Source organism: Phyllobates terribilis, unplaced genomic scaffold, assembly GCF_046119375.1.
Source record: "Phyllobates terribilis strain yellow unplaced genomic scaffold, ASM4611937v1 Scaffold_8__6_contigs__length_399053987, whole genome shotgun sequence".
In the NCBI taxonomy this organism is placed as follows: domain Eukaryota; kingdom Metazoa; phylum Chordata; class Amphibia; order Anura; family Dendrobatidae; genus Phyllobates; species Phyllobates terribilis.
In genome coordinates, this window is record NW_027362768.1 from 56657257 (window position 1) to 56677392 (window position 20136).

The following is a 20136-nucleotide window of genomic DNA, read 5'->3' on the forward strand; positions in this document are numbered from 1 at the left end:
ATCATCTGGTTAATAATTTTGTTCAGTTGTATTAAGTTCTATAAGCAATAATATTTAACGATAAAGTATTATTTTACCCAGAAAATCCTGTGTATTCATTGTATTATTCTTAAATCTTCATAGCGGCATCTTACATACCAGGATATGGAAATTTAACAGTAGGTGCTGCATTTCCCACCCTAGGCTTATACTCAAGTCAATAAATTTTCCCTTTTTTTGTTGAAAAATTATGGGTCTGGGTTTATACTCGGGTCACCGCGCACAGGCAGCATGTGATCCCGGGCTGCAGCTGGCTCTTGCTTCCGCTTATGTCACGACTATTTGTGGCGGCAGCCAAGGGGTCTCCTGTTTTGCGTTCCACAGTGAGTGATGGGCAGTGGGCGGGGTTATCCCCCATCCCGTCACACCCGGCATTCACCGCACGCACATTCATTGACAGAGCGCGCGGTGGATGCTGGCTGTGACTCGATGGGGGATAAGCCTGCCCACATCCCATCACTCACTGTGGAACGCAAAACAGCCTGATGTTTACCGTCTGTAAATAATTATGGATTCGTTGTAATATGCTAGATCTCTCTGCTTCTGAAAATGTCCTGCCCAAATCTCTCTTTGATGCATAGGGTTGCAAAGCTCATTAATTCTCTAAGCAATAGACCCTGATTACATAGATTTATTTGATTTCTTAATGACATTACACATTCTTGAATACAGTGCAATATGCAGGGTCACTCTGTCACATTGGAAAAAATAAAAATACAATTAAAACTTCAGCTATTCTAAATGATGACATTTAGGTCTGGGCATGAAAGCCACTCATGAAAAGGTTAATATATTTTTCTTATTTTGTAATACGATTTAGAGTAATTACATAATGCAATGCAGCAACACAGACAAGCAGTCGGCTTTTCTACAGATTGTACATAAACTGAAGTAATGGAGACAGAGTGAGAGCCTCTGTTGCAATGTTCTGGTTCATTCAAAGCACCAATATTGGCTAAAAAGTATTGGGGCTGAGGTGTTAATTTCCTTAGTTTATACATAGTGTGCAGCATAGGCAATGGTTCTTCCTTACTGCTGTATTTTTCACAATGCAAAAAACTGCCATTGTTATTTGTTATGAAAAATAATGGACAATGGAAGATTGGATTGGCTGAGAACAGGAGTGCAGCCAAGGAACAAACTGTATGTGACATGCAGAAGTAGCTCTGTTGCTTCAAAAGCATCCAGCAACTATTAGAAGTAACACTAGCACAGGAGACAGGAAGTGTTGTGCTCCAGAAGCATCCAGCAACTAGAGGGGTTAACACAGTCACAGGAGACAGGGAGTGTTTTAGCAGAGCCCCAGGGGGATTGTGGGGAAGTTGTTTACTGTCTGGCTAGAGACGAAGAGAAAGGTGGTGTATGATCTGCATCTCACAGAAGGCAAGGGAACAGAATTCAAGTCAAGAGGGAAGTTAAGCAAAGGTCACGTAGACTCCCTGACCTAACAGTGCAGAATATTATCTGGCAGAAAGATAAGGACTGGATGGAATCGTATCATATGGATTTTCTCCCTCATCAACCCCCCCCCCCTCCATTTCCATGCAGGATAAAGAATGCTGTGTACTAGTGTGTCCTTGTGAAGGAAAAGCCTGTGGTTGTGTATGCAGAGAAGTGTGCAGCCGAGAGATCTAATCTATGCTGAATTATGCTACTGAAGAGACTGTAATACTGTGCCTTGTGAAGAAACTACTTTATTGTTACTGGAGCCGGTTGCTCAAGAAACTCAGACTGTACTGTAATGAAGATTGTTGCTGCAATATCCCTGAACTGCACTGACCGTGCTTCAGATTAAATTCCACTGTTAAACTGTTGAAAAAGACTCTTGTCAGATGAGTCTGGTCAGCAATTGACTCTATCATGTGCCTAAGAGAAGCTGCAGCCTATGGTTGCCCTGAGTAACGGTTCCCCCAGGATTCCAAAGAATTCATGAAACCTGTCTCTCCCTATCTGAACCTAGCGGCGTGCGTGTAACATATAGATGAAAGTATTCTCATCAGTAAAGTTCTCAGTGATGTTTATACATAATGTTTAGTGATGAGCGAGCACTAAAATGCTCGGGTGCTCGAAGCTCGGGTCGAGCACATTGGAATACTCGGGTGCTCGACCCGAGCAACGATCCCAATGTAAGTCTATGGGAAGCTTGAGCATTTTTCTGGTGGCCCCCCCGGTGGTCTGCAGACGGTCAAAAATTGCCAAAATCGAAGGGAACGGTGCTCAATTAAACATCAGGCAGGCAGAATATATAGGCAGACAGGCAGGCAGGGTATATAGGAGGGTGCATGAAAAGCATAGCAGGGCACTTGGAACGCACTAGTGCCCTCCGATTTTCATGCACCCGTCTCTTTAAAAAAGCCGGCCGGCAATTCATCAGCGGCATACTCCGGTACCCGACAATTTAGAACAGAAAGAATAGAGCATCACACATAGATTACATAGATAGAAACATGTCAGTTACATATATAAGAAGTACAGTGACAGTGTTGTTTGCTGTACTTGTTATTTAGTGTTAAAATAAAGGATTTATTAAAAAAAATAATAGTGTTTTTGTCTCTTTAAAAAAGCCGGCCGGCAATTCATCAGCAGCATACACCGGTACCAGACAATTTAAGACAGAAAGAATAGAGCATCACACATAGATTAGATAGATAGAAACATGTCAGTCACATATATAATAAGTACAGTGATAGTATTGATTACTGTACTTGTCATTTAGTGTTAAAATAAAGGATTTATTAAAAAAAAAAATTAGCGTGAGGTTCCCCGTAATTTTAGTCTCTAGCGGAGGTTAAGCAGATGGCTGGGGCAGATGTTTGAAGTCTGGGAAGGGGGTAATACCCACGGAGCTTCCCAGGCTACTAATATCAGCCCCCAGCTGAATACCTAGCCTTTACCAGCTATTAAAATGGGGGACACCCCCAAAAAATGACGTGGGGTCCGACCTATTTTAATAGCTAGCAAAGGCTAGGCAGACTGCTGGGGGCTGATATTAATAGCCCAGGAAGGGTGCCATGAATATTGGCCCCCTTCCAGGCTAGAAACACCAGCCGTCAGCCGCCCCAGAAATGGCGCATCCATCCATGTTCAATGAACTCAGCTCATCTCATGCACATCACTGACAGCGTGGGAGAATTCTCCTGCGCTCAGCGCTTGAGCAGGAGAATTCTCCCACGCTCGGATGGCATTGAGATGACAGGCTGGAACGCAGCTGAGCGCTGCCATCCAGCATGCCATCCTTCATAGACACTGCAGAGCGCAGGCATGCTTGCATGCTGCGGATTCCAGCCGCCAGCTGCCTAATTGTACCTGGCTGGAAACAAAAATAGGGCGAAGCCCCACGTCAATTTTTTTTTATTTCATGAATTTCATGAAATAATTAAAAAAAAATTGAGGTGTGGCTTCGCCCTATTTTTGTGTCCAGACAGGTACAGCAGGCAGGAACGGGCTGCCCCCAACCACCAGCTGCCTATTTGTACCTGGCCGGACACAACAATATAGGGAAGCCCTTTTTTTTTTTTTTATTTCATGAATTTCAATTAAAGGACTTTTTTCTGGGTGTTGTGTTTTTTTTTAACTTTGACTATGGGGTTAGTAATGGGGGTATCTTATAGACGCCTCTCCATTACTAACCTGGGCTTGATGTCAGATGGCATTATAAGCTGACATCAACCCCAACCCTATTACCCCACTGCCACCGCTACAGGGCAGTGGGAAGAGCGAGGCTAAGTGCCAGAATTGCCGCATCCTATGGATGCGCCATTTCTGGGGCGGCTGACGGCTGGTGTTTCTAGCCTGGGAGGGGGCCAATATTCATGGCACCCTTCCTGGGCTATAAATATCAGCCCCCAGCTGTCTGCCTAGCCTTTGTTAGCTATTAAAATAGGGGGGACCCCACATCATTTTTTTGGGGGGTCCCCCATTTTAATAGCTGGTAAAGGCTAGGTATTCAGCTGGGGGCTGATATTAGTAGCCTTGGAAGCTCCATGGGTATTATCCCCTTCCCAGGCTTCAAACATCTGCCCCAGCCATCTGCTTAACCTCCGCTAGAGACTAAAATTACGGGGAACCCCACGCCAATTTTTTTTTAATAAATTCTTTAATTTAACACTAATGACAAGTACAGTAATCAACACTATCACTGTACTTATTATATATGTGACTGACATGTTTCTATCTATATTATCTATGTGTGATGCTCTATTCTTTCTGTTCTAAATTGCCGGGTACCGATGTATGCCGCTGATGAATTGCCAGCCGGCTTTTTTAAAGAGACTGGTGCATGAAAACACTATTATTTTTTTTTTAATAAATCCTTTATTTTAACACTAAATAACAAGTACAGTAACCAACACTGTCACTGTACTTCATATATATGTGACTGACATTTTTCTATCTATCTAATCTATGTGTGATGCTCTATTCTTTCTGTTATAATTTGTCGGGTACCGGTGTATGCCGCTGATGAATTGCCGGCTTTTCATGTTTTACTGTGAGCACTGTTCCCATCGATTTGGGCAATCACTGTAATACCACAACCACCATGGCTGTGGCATTACAGTGAGTGGCAGACAATCCCTGCATGATTGGTGCTCTAAATAGCGCCAAACATGCAGGACGGGGACCCGAGCTCCACTGGGCGAGTACCGAGCAGTGGCGAGCATGCGCGCTCATCACTAATAATGTTCCTTTATAACAAATCACTTCAGTATGCAAATCTCTCCTTTAATGGTCAATACTTGGGTTTCCTCATTTATATAACTATGTCATCGTTAAACCTTAGCAAAAATGTTAATGAAAATCTTAGTAAACATGGATAAACTGGCAGCACGGTGGCTCAGTGGTTAGCCCTGTAGACTTACAGCTCTGAAGTCCTGGTTTCAAATCCCACAAAGGACAAAATATGTAAGGAGCTTGTGGGTTTCTTCCAGGTTCTCCAGTTTCCTCTCACACCCCAAAGGCATACTGATAGGGAATGTAGATTGCGCGCTCAATGGGGACAGCGACAATGATGTTTGTAAAGTGCTATGGAAGTGAGTAAAATAAATAAATCACAAAGTTCCAGCTGATTTTAATTCCTACAAGGTATACAAAGCATTTAAAAGTGGGGGGGTTTATGAAATAAATTAGTACTGGTTAATTTTTCTATGGGACTCTCTCAAAAAACTAAAAAAAAAAAAAAAAAACGATAACTCTTTTTTGTATTTTCTAATTCTATGTCCTTTCTCTGTAGAAATAGTGATTTTTTTATGATTTATTGTTGTACATCTTTTTTTCCTTTTGTTTTTTATAATTGCAGATATTAATGAGTGCCTGGAGGTAAATCCTTGTCATCAGCGTTGCTTCAATAGCATTGGAAGCTATCACTGTGGCTGTGATCCAGGCTTCTATTTAAAAGGCAGAAGATGTTTTGGTAAGTCTGTATGGATCACATACTGCATACATAATAAATGTCAATGCATTGTCAGACCTACTGTCTGCAAACATGCAAGCACAGGCAGTGGTTTTGTCTGTAAGTGTGGAGCAAAGCACACTCGCACGCTTGTATTGGATGAGTAGATACAGATGTCTTTGCTATGAAAGGCAATGTGAATCTCATGGTTACGGGGTGATGTTTGCAGACTTCTACTTTCAGCCAAATCATTCATCTCTTAGACATTATGGGAAAATGAACTGTTGTACTCAGGACACGCAGAAACATTTAGTCTCAATTGCATAAGCCTGCAGCTGTTGTATACTCCAATAATCTTAGGCTATGTTAACACTGAGTTTTTTGGAGGAGTTCAAATTCCATCATTTTTGGGGAGTTTTGTGACTAGCTTTTCTTGTTGTGGGTCAGCACAGGGCTTATGCTGTTTGAGGGGTTTAAGGACAATGTTCACTCATGTATTTTATGTCCCTGCAGACCTGAATGAATGTCGTCAGAATGTCTGCAGGCCAGACCAACTGTGTAAAAACACACGTGGAAGTTACAAGTGCATTGATTTATGTCCCAGTGGATTTACAAAAACAGAAAATGGTTCATGTGTTGGTAAGATGTGTACATCCTTGTTTTTCTTTCTTTTTTTTCCAAAATGATTGATCCTAGCGTATATTTAAAAATATCGAGTTAAAGAGTAATAAAGGTAAATCTATCATAATCATGCAGTTCTCTGAATGCTGAGCTCTTTATAATCCTAACCACACCACTGATTGGCAGCCTTCTAGGGGATGTGGTTTGACTATTTGGCAGCAGGTTTACAAGGCCTCTGGTGATAATCCCTTGCTGATAAAACAATGACTTTAGAAATACTATTGTAAGCAGATCAGTAAGTGACACATTGCTGGAATCAGGGTCTCTGCCCCTACATTGTGCTGCTCTCCGATTAGATGTCAAAAACCTGGTGACAGATTCCCTTTAATTTTGGTGTCCCCACTCACTAAATGTGCACAAATTTAAATAGCCAGTTAGAAGTACTGAGAAAGAAACCCAAAAAATCTATGCATGTGGAAGATGTTATCTTGAGAGCCATCACAGAGTTTCTTATAACCTACACACAATTTAATTAATTTAATAAAGATTATACTATAAACTCTCTTGCACAATCCTTATTCGAAGGATAGAAAAAGTCCCCAGTAAATATAATCCTATGGATGTTTCCTGTCCAGAATTTCATTGGCCAACCAGGCTACCAGAATATTTACCCATATTCGAACACAAAAATAGTCCCAAAGGTTCAAGAGGTTCAGAAGATGACAATAATTTTTGGAGGTGTTTCCAATCACTTATCACTAGAATCTATTTCTTATGGGTTGATTCACAGTCTATTAGACCTTAATGATAGGTTCTGTGTGTGTGCAATGATAATGATTACAATACAATAAAAAGTGCATATGGACATGTTCTATATAAATAGAGCTCAGGCCCTCAGAATTATTTCATCTGCTTGGCCCAAGTAATCGCAGCTCTAAAGGACACTTGTCAAGTGGTTAAAAAACTATTTTTCCTTAGCTTTTTCAAATTTCCAGACTTGGAGATCTCTCTAGCTACTCCTATTACTTGTTAAAATGGTTCTTTTGAAAGTGGGTACACATGAGTGATTGGGATCAGGGAGCAAGTATAGAGTCTATTTATTTATTTTTACTCTCTTATACAGTACAGACCAAAAGTTTGGACACACCTTCTCATTTAAAGATTTTTCTGTATTTTCATGACTATGAAAATTGTACATTCACACTGAAGGCATCAAAACTATGAATTAACATATGTGGAATTATATACTTAAGAAAAAAGTGTGAAACAACTGAAAATATGTCTTATATTCTAGGTTCTTCAAAGTAGCCACCTTTTTCTTTGATGACTGCTTTGCACACTCTTGGCATTCTCTTGATGAGCTTCAAGAGGTAGTCACCGGAAATGGTTTCCACTTCACAGGCGTGCCCTGTCAGGTTTAATAACTGGGATTTCTAGCCTTATAAATGGGGTTGGGACCATCAATTGTGTTGTGCAGAAGTCTGGTGGATACAGCTGATAGTCCTACTGAAAAGACTGTTAGAATTTGTATTATGGCAAGAAAAAAGCAGCTAAGTAAAGAAAAACGAGTGGCCATCATTACTTTAAGAAATGAAGGTCAGTCAGTCACTTTGAAAGTGTCCCCAAGTGCAGTTGCAAAAACCATCAAGCGCTACAAAGAAACTGGCTCACATGAGGACCGCCCCAGAAAAGGAAGACCAAGAGTCACCTCTGCTTCTGAGGATAAGTTTATCCGAGTCACCAGCCTCAGAAATCGCAGGTTAACAGCAGCTCAGATTAGAGACCAGGTCAATGCCACACAGAGTTCTAGCAGCAGACACATCTCTACAACAACTGTTAAGAGGAGACTTTGTGCAGCCCGCCTTCATGGTAAAATAGCTGCTAGGAAACCACTGCTAAGGACAGGCAACAAGCAGAAGAGACTTGTTTGGGCTAAAGAACACAAGGAATGGACATTAGACCAGTGGAAATCTGTGCTTTGGTCTGATGAGTCCAAATTTGAGATTTGTTTCGTAAATCAATAGTTCACATAAAAATAAGCAACTTTGTAATATATCTTATCAGAGAAATCTGCTTCCTTGTCTGACAGACAGATAATATCTCAGTAATGGGAAAGTCTGTCTGTCTTCACTGAATACAGATTTTACCTCAGAATTGAGAATTGTGATGATAACTCACCAATTCTGTCAAATAAGCAGATTTATCTAAGATATATTACAAAGTTGCTTATTTTCATGTAAACTGTTGGTTTATGAAAATAAAAATTAAAATGATGGTTACTCAGTTTATGCTCCAAAAACGCCTTGAAAAACTTTGTGCACATAGCCTAAAAAACACTTAAAAGACGTTGTTTCCATTTCTATTGTAAAACCACTTTGCTCTTAATATGTTCAGTGTTTTGAGTGTTTTTTCATTCTTCAGGTTTTTAAAAACAACTGGTTTAAAAAAAATGTACATTTCAATTTTTTGAAGTGGCTCTTGAAAAAATCCACTCCACACTTAGCACTGTGGCATCAGAAGGCTGAATAAATGCTTTAGGAAAAAAAACCTATTCAAAATTGCTTCAGGAAACAAAAACGTCTACAAAAACTCCCCAAAAGACCGATTCCTGAAGGGTTCTCCGCTTAAAAACTCATTGTTTTTGATCACCTTAAAAAAAACTCGGTGAGCACACAGCCTAACTCCTCGCTCTTCACAACTGCAGTCAGCACACAAGTATATTACTAAGTGTTACACAGAATTTATTCCAGGTTTTCATTGCGTCCTAACAGCATATTGCTAAAAATGCATTGGCCAGGTGTTTGCTTCTAGTCAATAAGAAGTTTTTTTCTCATGGATTTATACCAGATTTGCAAGGAAAAATAACTCTGAGGACTGGTACAGGTGCAGGTCTGTGTGCATGGCTTTGCCATAAACACATGAAATACTAACATTTATGGTTGTATATATAAATCCTTTGTTCTTTTGTTATAGATATTAATGAGTGCCGAGAGACTGCACATCGGTGTAAAAATAACCAAATATGCGAAAACACACAAGGTAGTTATGTCTGTGTTTGTCCACAAGGGTTCAGGTCTGAAGGTCTCGGGAAATCTTGTGTAGGTAGGTCACATCCAAACTGTATTCCATGTTTACATTATAATATTGTTATAATCTAATAATCATCTCACTAATTTGTTTATTCTACACAGATATTAATGAATGTGACAATCAAGATGTATGCCAACATGAATGTAGAAATGTTTTTGGAAGTTACCAGTGTGCCTGCCCACCTGGTTATCAACTCATGGCCAATGGAAAGTCATGCCAAGGTATGACCAGGCAGTGTTCAGAGGTGTAACAATCGCGGTCTTAAGGGCTACCACCGCGATCTTCCCAATAGGGGTCGGGAGCCCGGACTGAAGTGGTAGGCTACTCCTAGAAGAGAGACTGTTCTCCCCTGCACTTACATGACAAGCAGACAGCTCTTAGCCCTGTAGCAGCCTTGGGATGTATTCCACATAAATGCTGCATTCTGGATCTATGTGATGTCGCCAGCCAATGTTTGCAGTAAAGTTTTGAGTGAGTGTGATGTTGCTGCTTTATCGCTTTGTCAGTAAAATTTTTATATCCTGATGAAGGGGTCAGTCCAACCCTGAAATGCTTAGATGAAATAGCTAATAAATGATAAACCGTCATGAAATACCAATCGTATCCATGGAACTTACATTAACAACTGTTTTAATCTCGTAGCTCTGGAAGGCTTCACCACATCATTTTCACTTTGTGGCAGATGGCAGTTGTATATTACATTTTTCTAAGGCAGCAGCATCACACTCACTCAAAAATGTAATGAAAATGCTGGCTGGCGATTTCACATAGATCCACAGTGCAGAGATTGTGTGGAGCACAGTCCAAGACAGCAGGAGGCTGAAGAGCTCATGGGATGGATGGGATTCTTAATTGTGTTTGAGGAGCAACGGGCCATGGGTGAAGGGAGAAGAGAGTTAGTGCTCAGAATGTTCAAAAGTGGGTATATTACTTTGTGGTGTCACACAAAACTGCGACTTAAATGTGGGGGGCATCAAATGTGGGGCATAAAGCATGGTTGTACCAATGATTTGTTGGGTACCAAAGAGGGCAGAAGATGCTTATAGACCCAAGCAATGCAACTGGGCTGCACATCCAAGCAACATGCTGGTAGGTGGGGGCCCTAAGTCCAATAAATTTGTACTTTAATTACACTCCTGGAAGTATTGTTTAATGTGCTAAAGTTTTGGATTATTCAGGCACATGTGTTCCTTGAAAACAGCAAACCTTTTCACCAATAGAGAAAGATTTTGTTTATTTGGCTTTCTCATGAAGATGAATTCGACAGAGAACTGTCACACTTTGGCTGGTTGAAAGATGTAATAATTCAATAAAATGTTACATTTTGAAATTAAATATTAAGTAGTGGCTCTATTGGTGTACACAGCAATTAAAAGAATAGAAGCTCAACTCTCCCTTCTGTTACAAGAACAGTGGTCAATTGCTGTTGGAAATGAGAGACTCCACACGCTCCATCCAATGTGATTCTATTCTGGATGTTTTCAAAACATCATTATTAAATGGACGCTGTACCTTCAGACAACTCGATTTCATTTCATGGATAATGTGAATTTGATAGATAATTTAAATACCCAATCACTTTAGTTAAAAATGATGTTGTCTGACCCAAAAGGTCACTCCATAGTATTGGCCACTGAGTGGATCCCTTCAGCCTAACTTGCTGCACACTGGCTGTTGTAAAGTGTAATCCATATCTAGCAGCAAAGATGGTAAAACGGATTATAGGACGAGGCTGTGGGTCTTAGTCTTTTTGTTCTTCCTCCTTTGTCTGTTAAACTATATAATGGCATAAAAAGTGGCAAGCTGTAAGTTCAAGGCAGGCAAGCCATTACACTGTGGTAAGAGCAATGAATACTAGGAAATAAAAGAAAAGGAAGTTCCAGCATCTACAATGCTGACAGAGTGCTGATGAAGAGGAACCGCACAATGAAAAAGAGTGGAAAGTTACAAATCATAAGAATCAGGAGAATTCCTTTATCTAATAGACTGAATGTGCCCAAATATTTTTGGTGATGAACTCAGCAAGACCATGCTTCTCCATAGATTTTGTGTGAAACTACAGGTACACTTAAAAAATAGTACATCTCCAAATACAAGTCCGGATGGTAGCAGTACATTCCAAGGAAGCTATGGGAAATTACATACTATATTATGGTAAATTTTCAGTGTTTTTACATCTTCTCTAAATCAGCCCTAAATTTACCTGTAGGATTCCCCTTTACTTCCTATATGAAATACTGCATATTCAGAGTCTCCTTATTTTTTTTATTTTTTCAAAATCAAAATTACTTCTCGGGTTTTTTATAATCTTAGCATTATCTTTCAGAACTAACATCTATTTCTGAAATCCCTTTGCATGCTATGTACAGTGGTAGAGCTGAAAATGTTTCAGAAAATGAGGTATTTTTCACAGAGAATTATTGCAATTACACATGTTTTGTTATACACATGTTTATTTTCTTTGTGTGTATTGGAACAACACAAAAAAAACAGAGGAAAAAAAGGCAAAATAGACATAATTTCACATGAAGCTCCCAAAATAGGCTGGACAAAATTGTTGCAACCTTTCCAAACTTGTTGTAAACAACTTAGTTTCAAGCATGTGATTTTCCTTCAAACTAATCTGTGGCAAGCAACAGGTGAGGGAATATGAAAATCACACCTGAAACCAGATAAAAAGGGAGAAGTTGACTTAATCTTTGCATTGTGTCTCTTTGTGTGCCACGCTAAACATTGAGAGCAGATAGAGGAGAAGAGAACCAAAATTATTGAACAATATCAACAATCTCAAGGTTACATGTCCATATCCAAAGATCTTGATGTTCCTTTGTCCATGGTGTGCAACATAATCAAGAAGTTTACAACCCATGTCTCTGTAGCTAATCTCCCTGGAATTGAACGGCAGAGAAACACTGATGAAAGGTTGAATGCAGGACAGTCTAGTAGTGGATAATCAAGTTCCAAAGAAATTCAAGCTGTCCTGCAGGCTGAGGGTGCATCAGTGTCAGCGAGAAATATCCATCGACATTTGAGTGAAATGAAACTCTATGGCACTAGACCCAGGAGGACCCCACTGCTGACACAGAGATCTGAAAAAGCTAGACTGCAGTTTTCCAAAATGGATGTGAGTACGCCAAAATCCTTCTGGAAAAGCATATTGTGGACAGATGAGATAAAGATACAGCATTTTGGTAAAGCACATCATTCTAATGTTTACTGAAAATGGAAGGAGGCCTACAAAGAAAAGTACATAATACCTACAGTCAAATATAGTGGAGGTTCAAAGATGTTTTGGGGTTGTTTTACTGCCTCTGGCACTGTGTTTTCATCCTAGGTCATGGTCTTCCAGCAGGACAATGACCCCAAACATACTTCAAGAAGAACCCAGAAATGGATGAAAACAAATCACTGGAGAGTTATGAAGTAGCCAGCAATGAGTCTGGTTCTAAATCCCATTGAACACCTGTGGAGAGATCTTAAAATTACTGTTGGGAGAAGGCACCCTTCAAATATGGGAGACCTGGAGTAGTTTGCAAAACGAAAGTGGTCCAAAATTCCAGTTGAGAGGTGTAAGAAGCTTATTGATGGTTATAGGAATTGATCGATTGATTGCAGTTATTTATTCCAAAGGGTGTGCGACTAAATATTTAGTTGAGGGTCCCAACAATTTTATCCGGTCCATTTTTGGGGTTTTGGGTGAAATTATGTCTATTTTGCCTTTCTTCCTGTCTTTTTTTTCGTTGTTCCAAAACACACAAAGGAAATAAACATATATAACAAAACATGTGTAATTGCAATAATTTTCTGGGAGAAATATTTAATTTTCTGGAACAATTTCCAGGGTGCCAACACTTTCAGCCATGACTGTTTATGCTTTTATCTGTGGTTTTAAAAAATGTTGTATGCTTTAAAAAAGTAAACAGTGGTGCTGTAAGATAAAAACTAAAGATGAAGAAGCAGCTCACGGTGTGTCTACTGTTATGTCTAAACGTTTCAGTCTACATACTGTCGGGAATGTGTCATTTCCTTATTTTTGAGGGCTTCAGACAGATAGACTGCCAGAGTAAAGAGGTTATATGTAGGGTGTGACAGTTATGGGATTCTTTGAACAACTTATGTTATTTTTAGCGGAAGCAAATTTATGTTTTCTAATAACTATGTCATTTGCACATTTACTCACAGATATTGATGAATGCCTTCTACAAAATATTCAATGTGAGCCAAACCAGATGTGTTTTAACACGAGAGGAAGTCACCAATGCATTGATACCCCTTGCCCTCCAAATTACCTACGAGACTCTTCTTCTGGGTATGTTACACTTTTATTTTATGTAGTCAAAAAAGTGTAATTGTATTTGTCATCCTTGTTAAAGGTATAGCTAACTTTCCCCCCAATACAGTCCTAAAACCTGTAGAGATGATCGAATGTTTTGAAATCCTTATCTGTTAGACTTCACAAATTTTTCCCAAATATTAAATTCACAGCAAATTGATTTTCTGCAAATCGCAAAGCTTCCAGTAGTTTTTCCAATGTTTTAGGGCTCTCTCTCCATATCTTTTTTTGCTGAACATTGAGCTCTAATGTTCTCATCCTATCATAAATCATGTAAAATGGCTGCTGCATTCCGTGACTCAGCTTTTATTTTGGCTATGATAGTCTCTCCTGATTGGCTGCTCTATACCATATGATGAGATAGCTGCAAGGCATTATGAAGAAGCCTGGGTGGTTGCAGCTGAGATCATGTGTGACTTCTGTGGCTGATGCAATCTTCTGCAATTTTTAAAATGGCAGTGAGCATTTTTTTTTTTTGCCATTTGCACAAATTGAATTTGACACTGTTCAAGTTTGCCAAAACCTGCAAATTTCATAAAACTCAAAACACATTCGATTTGCATCAAATTGATTCTATCATCTGTGCATTTCCTCCACTGCACGGCGAATTGCAACTTTGAATTGAGTCATTGTTAAATAAGTAGGGTGTAAGGATCAAGAAACTATCTACCTTATATGCTATAGACAGTTTTGTCCTAATTTTTTTTATTGTTCATTCCTTTCTAAATGCACATCTAAGCAATATGTAAGTCTTCATTAAAAATTCCTATTATTTTAATGCTGTGTTTAAAGGGGATATCTGGGACTTTAAAAAAAAAAAGTGCCTAAGCCCTAGATGCTACCTACCTTCCTGTTTTGCAAGGCACTGTTCTACGCCAGCGTAGAGCGGTCATAGACTTCCGCTGATATCACGTCAACAGAGCGGCAGTTTGTCTTCCTGTTGACAGGGCGGGACTACTGGTGTCATGCCGATTGACAGCTGACTCTCCGCTGCCTAATTGGGAAAGCCAGCTGTTAATCAGCATGATTCCAGTAGTCCCTCCCTGTCAAAAGGAAGAGAAACTGCTGCTCTGATGATAGGGAGCAGCTGAATCTCCGGCAGCAGCGGTCAATGACTGACACTAGGTATAACAGACAGGTAGTTGCCTCTGTTAGCAACTACATGCCTTTTTTTTTTATAAGTCCCTGATATTCCGTTTAAGTCCTCATCTAGCTGCTGCTGTGCACAGTGTCATATAAATCCCTTAAGATTTCTCTCAGTGGGAAAAACAAGAAAATCTTGTAGCTATGACACCTTTTAAAGGGAATCTGTCACCACTTTGGAGTTATCAGACCTCTACTATGGGTATACAGGGTATAGAAAAGTAAATCTATACATACCTGTATGGCCCATAGTAGAAGTTTGATTGCAGAGAAATCGGTTTTTATAAACTCTGTTTTTTATAGGCTTGGCGTCCGGGGGACGCCAAGGAATCATGGCCTATGTGCTTATTATTCCCCCAAATCCCCACCTATATGCTTAATTATCATATTCATCCCCTCCCTTGCACGTCACAGGACCCTGTCACGTGCACTGTGCTCCCTGACTTCCCTCTTCCTCTTCCAATGTGGTGTACTTAATTCTGTGCACTATATATTGTATTGGTGGTCTCTATGTGGGAGAAACAGGACAGAAACTGAGAGCAAGGATGAGATCTCATCACCACACGATTACAGATAAAAATACCTGTGTACCGGTGGCCAAACATTTCTGTAGTCCAGGACACTACATCAACAATATGAAAGTTGTCATATTAAAAGGCAACTTTAAATCACAAAAACATCAAAGGGTTTGGAAATACAAACTCATTAGAGTCTCTGATACATTCCACACAGGAGGATTTATGACTCACTTTAATATCTAAGAATCTGTGTCAGAGACAGGAGGGCACCAGGCTTCTGATCTTACATGGATATTGGGACCATAAAACTTTCACACCACTAATCTAATCCAATTAGGAATTCACTCTCTAAGCTCAGTTTGTTTGTTTATTTAAATGTCCATTTATTATGCCATGTCTCTGCCTTTTTTTGCTTTGTTTTGTGCATATATTTGTGTTTCTTCAGATATTTTGCTATACCATGCCTAAGGAAGGGACCTAAGAAGTCCTGAAAACTTGCTTTGTAACATCATTTATTTTATTTTTGGTTAGCTATTAAAAGGTATCATAACTACAAGATTATCTTGTTTTTCCCACTGAGAGCAATCTTTTTTCAACTGGTTAACATGTTACCAAACCCTTTTTTTCTTTTAAATAAATCCCTAACACTTTTGTTCCTGGCTTTGACAATTTACTCTGCTTGCCCTCTAATTTTCTTGACAAAGATAGCAGTCCCTGAGAGGTTTTTCAAGGCAGATCAAAGAGTGGAATTGGTAGGGTAGCATTCAAGCTATTACTGAGGGTACCTCACACAGGCTTTAGATAGGGAAGAAATCCTTCATAAGCAGGAAGGAAGCTGCACTAGTACAAGAGAAGAAAAGTCAGCAGCTTCCTAGGCAAACAGATCTTACACCCTCACACCTCTATTTATTTTTGTTATGATCTGCAACAAGTACTAAGGAAAAATAGGGGAAAGCTGTCCCTACAGTAAGACTAAGCTGAATCCCTATGATGTAGCGGGCAGCCTGTTCCTAGTGAACAGACCTGCCTTTGTCCTTGGCTAGTGTGAACGAAGACCTATAGCATAAGCGGAGGGGTCTCTAAAAGAACTAAGGACTTGCACAAAAATGGGACACCTCCTAAACAGAGAAGTTGTTGCAGAACACAAAAAGACAAACTGACAAAAAGGTACTAGAGGTTCCAGAAGGACCAAGCAAACTGACAGAGAAAGGCACAGAAGCACCTGGCTAGAGAAACATTCAAACACTGAAGTCCAGCACAGCCAAAAGGGCGGAGCTGGAATATAAAGGCAGATGGTCATGTGACCGCAAAACACAAGATGGAAAAAAACAAACAGGAGGGTTCTAACAGTACCCCCCTCTTTTATGAGGATCCTCCGGATCCTCCAGGTCCAGGCCTATCCGGAAACCTCTTGTGGAAAGCTTTAACAAGCCTAGGAGCTGAGACATCATCCGTCCTTACCCAGGAGTGGTCTTCAGGACTGAAACCCTTCCAGGAGACAAGATACTGTAATCTCCCTCTATGCCATCTAGAATTCAAGATACGAGAAATTTCATATTCGCCATCTTCCACCACAGGAGGAACTGTGACAGTGGCATCCCTATCTGACACATCAGCCTTTTTCAACAAGGAAACCTGAAACACAGTATTAATCTTCCAGGAAGTAGGGACATCCAACCTAACAGCAGATGGGTTAACAACCTGAAGCACCTTAAATGCAACCCACAAACTTAGGACCCAGTTTTTTAGAGGGAATCCTCAACCGCAGGTTCTTTGAGGACAATCAAACCATGTCACCCACAGTAAACAAAACCTCCTTACGTTTCCTGTCAAAATACTTTTTGGACTTCTTGTTAGCCTCTTAAAGGTGGCAATGTACATTAGTCCAAACTCTCTCCAAATCACCGGAAAAATTCTTCTCCTCCGGCACTGCCGACCCCAATTTGTAGAACGAACCAAAAGACGGATGTCTCCCAGTACAACAAAAAAAAGGAGAACACCCAGCAGAGGAGGATATATGATTGTTAAGAGAAAATTCCGAAGGGAGGCAGAAACTCAGACCACACCTCTTGATTGTCCGCCACAAAACAACGCAAAAACTGTTCTACATCCTGGTTCTTTCTTTCAGTCTGTCCATTAGACTCAGGATGATACCCAGACGAAAATGACAAATGGACTCCCAACCTGTCACAAAAGGCACGCCAAAAGCGAGCCACAAACTGGGGTCCTCTATCAGAAAAAATATACGTGGGAACGCTATGAAGCTTGACAATCTCCTTAACAAACGCCTTAGCGAGTGTCTTGGCACAGGGCAACTTAATGAATGGAACCAAATGACACAACTTATTAAAACAGTCCACGACCACCCAGATGACAGTAAAACCCTCGGACACAGGAAGATCAGTAATAATATCCATTGTGAGATGCGTCCAAGGTGCACTAGGAACCTCCAGAGGGCAAAGCAACCCCGCAGCAGGAGTATGTGAAGCCTTTGACCTAGCACACACAGTACATTGACACACCCACTTGATGACTTCTTTCTGCCATCCAGGCCACCAAAAACTGTGACTGATAAGTCTCTTAGTCTCAGAAATTCCTGGATGACCTGCCAACTGAGACTCATGACACTCCACAAACAAATCTCTCCTAAATGTTCTAGGCACGAACAACCTCCCATGGGGAGTGTTAGATGGGGCATCATCTTGAGCTTTCAGAATCCCATCCTCCAAAACGGAGTCCAATGCCGCCACCACAACTGCTTTCAGTAAAATGCTCTCCTCCTCCTTGGCACCGACCGTAGGAGAGAAGCTGCGAGATAAAGCATCGACTTTAACATTCTTAGTACCAGGGATATAGGTAACAGGAAAATGAAACCGAGAAACAAAAAAGTGCCCACCTAGCTTGATGGGCATTCAAGCGCTTGGCAGCATCCAAATAGATCAAATTCTTATGATCTGTGAAAACCTGAATAGGAAATCTAGCGATTTCCAAAAAATGACGCCAATGTTCAAACGCGAGTTTAATAGCCAGCAACTCCCAATTCCCAACATCATAATTCAGTTCGGTTTCGGAAATTTTTTTTGAAAAGAAGGCACAAGGATGTGCTCCATCCCTGTTCTCCTGAGACAAAACTGCTCCGACCCCCACCAATGAAGCATCGACCTCAACCAAAAAAGGCTTGGTCTCATCAGGCTGCATAAGGAAAGGGGCAGAACTGAACCTCTCTTTGCGATACTTAAACGCTTCAATGGCCTCAGTAGTCCACTGGACCGTATTCGCACCTTTCCTGGTGAGATTGGTTAAAGGTTTAACAATTACATAAAAATTCTTAATGAATTTCCTGTAATAATTGGCAAAACCCAAAAATCTCTGTAGAGATTTCAAACCAACAGGCCTAGGCCATTCCTGCACAGCCTGAACCTTCACAGGGTCCATCTCAAAGCCCTCGCTGGAGACAATGTAGCCCAAAAAACTAATTTTCTGCACAGCAAACTCACATTTCTCCAGCTTAGCAAAGAGTGAATTATCACTCAATAACTGCAAAACTTCACGTACACTCTGCCAATGGGACTCTAGATCTGGTGAATAAATCAAAATGTCATCCAAATACACAACCACATTCTTACCAATCAAAGGTCTCAGGATGTCATTAATAAGGTTCTGAAAAAGTGCAGGTGCATTGGTAAGACCAAAAGGCATCAGCAGATTCTCAAAATGACCTACCGGAGTTTTAAAAGAAGTTTTCCATTCATCACCCTCCTTCACTCATAACAAATTGTATGCCCCCCGGAGATCAATTTTAGAGAACCACTTGGCCCCCACTAACTGGTTAAACAAGTCAGGAATTAACGGCAATGGGTAGGAATTGCGTATGGTAATCTTATTAATTTCACGAAAATCCAGACATGGACGTAAACCGCCGCCCTTTTTTTTAACAAACAAAAATCCAACTGCCACAGGCGACTTAGAAGGTCTAATGTGACCAGCAGCCAGGCTAGTCTGTATGTATTCCTCCAAGGCCTTTCTTTCAGGGATAGTCAGATTAAACAAGCGACTCTTGGGAAGAGTAGCTCCCGGAACAAACTCAATGGCGCAATCATAATCCCTATGAGGAGGTAAAACTTGTGACTCCTCCTCCGAAAAAACCCTCCAAAAATCTTGAATAGGTACAGGTAATTCCCCTTTTTCCACAGCTGCAATGCGACTATTACAACATTTATCATAGCACTTCGGACTCCAAGACTTAATCACATTAGTAGACCAGTCCAGTAAAGTTTTTAACCAAGGCAATCCTAGAACAACCGGAGAGTGTAAATTATCTAATACAAACAAGTCCAAAATTTCTTGGTGAACTCCATTGATAGTGAGGGGAAATGCAGCAACCTTGTGAGTAATATATTTCAAGGGAGTGTTATCAATTGCAATCACAGAAATAGGTGATGACAAAGGTTTGGATTTCAATTTAAGGTTTTCCAAGAACCCTTTATCAATCATATTAAGTGTTGAACCACAATCAACAAATACCTGAAATTCAATCAAATATTCCTGCAAAGTAGTACTCCCAGAAAGAAATACGCCTGCAGAGTGTAAACAAGCAATACGGGCGTACCTGACCTTTTTTTTTCTTTATTTAAACGAAGCACACAATCCTTAATCAAATGGTCAGCTTTACCACAATAAAGACACAATCCCTCAGCAAACCTCCGGTCTCTTTCCTGAGAGCAGAGTGACATCGCCCCAACCTCCATCGTTCTTTGCCGTCTGAGCAGATTTTCTGGGGACTAGGACCTGACATTACAGGAGTTTTTACCTCATTCAGCCTGAACCTTAGCCTCCTGTCCACACGAACAGCTAATTGCATGGCATCCTGCAGAGTCTCAGGTGCAGGGAATGCAATTAGCAGATCCTTAACCCTTTCACTCAGACCAGCAAGAAATAAACATTTCAGAGCAGGATCATTCCATAAGACTTCTGAAGCCCATCTTCTGAAGTGTGTGCAATAA

The 20136-nt window shown here is 40.5% G+C and overlaps 1 protein-coding gene across 3 annotated transcripts in view; it reads left to right on the forward strand.

Annotated features, from left to right (window-relative positions):
- The window catches only part of HMCN1 (hemicentin 1), a 924522-nt gene that overhangs the window by 876580 nt on the left and 27806 nt on the right, over nucleotides 1–20136 (forward strand). For all 3 annotated transcript variants that reach the window (XM_073642974.1, XM_073642975.1, XM_073642976.1), the window contains 5 exons: nucleotides 5336–5449; nucleotides 5942–6067; nucleotides 9023–9151; nucleotides 9241–9360; nucleotides 13322–13448. In XM_073642974.1, the coding sequence (XP_073499075.1) occupies nucleotides 5336–5449; nucleotides 5942–6067; nucleotides 9023–9151; nucleotides 9241–9360; nucleotides 13322–13448 (616 nt within the window). The remainder of the gene's footprint in view (nucleotides 1–5335; nucleotides 5450–5941; nucleotides 6068–9022; nucleotides 9152–9240; nucleotides 9361–13321; nucleotides 13449–20136) is intronic.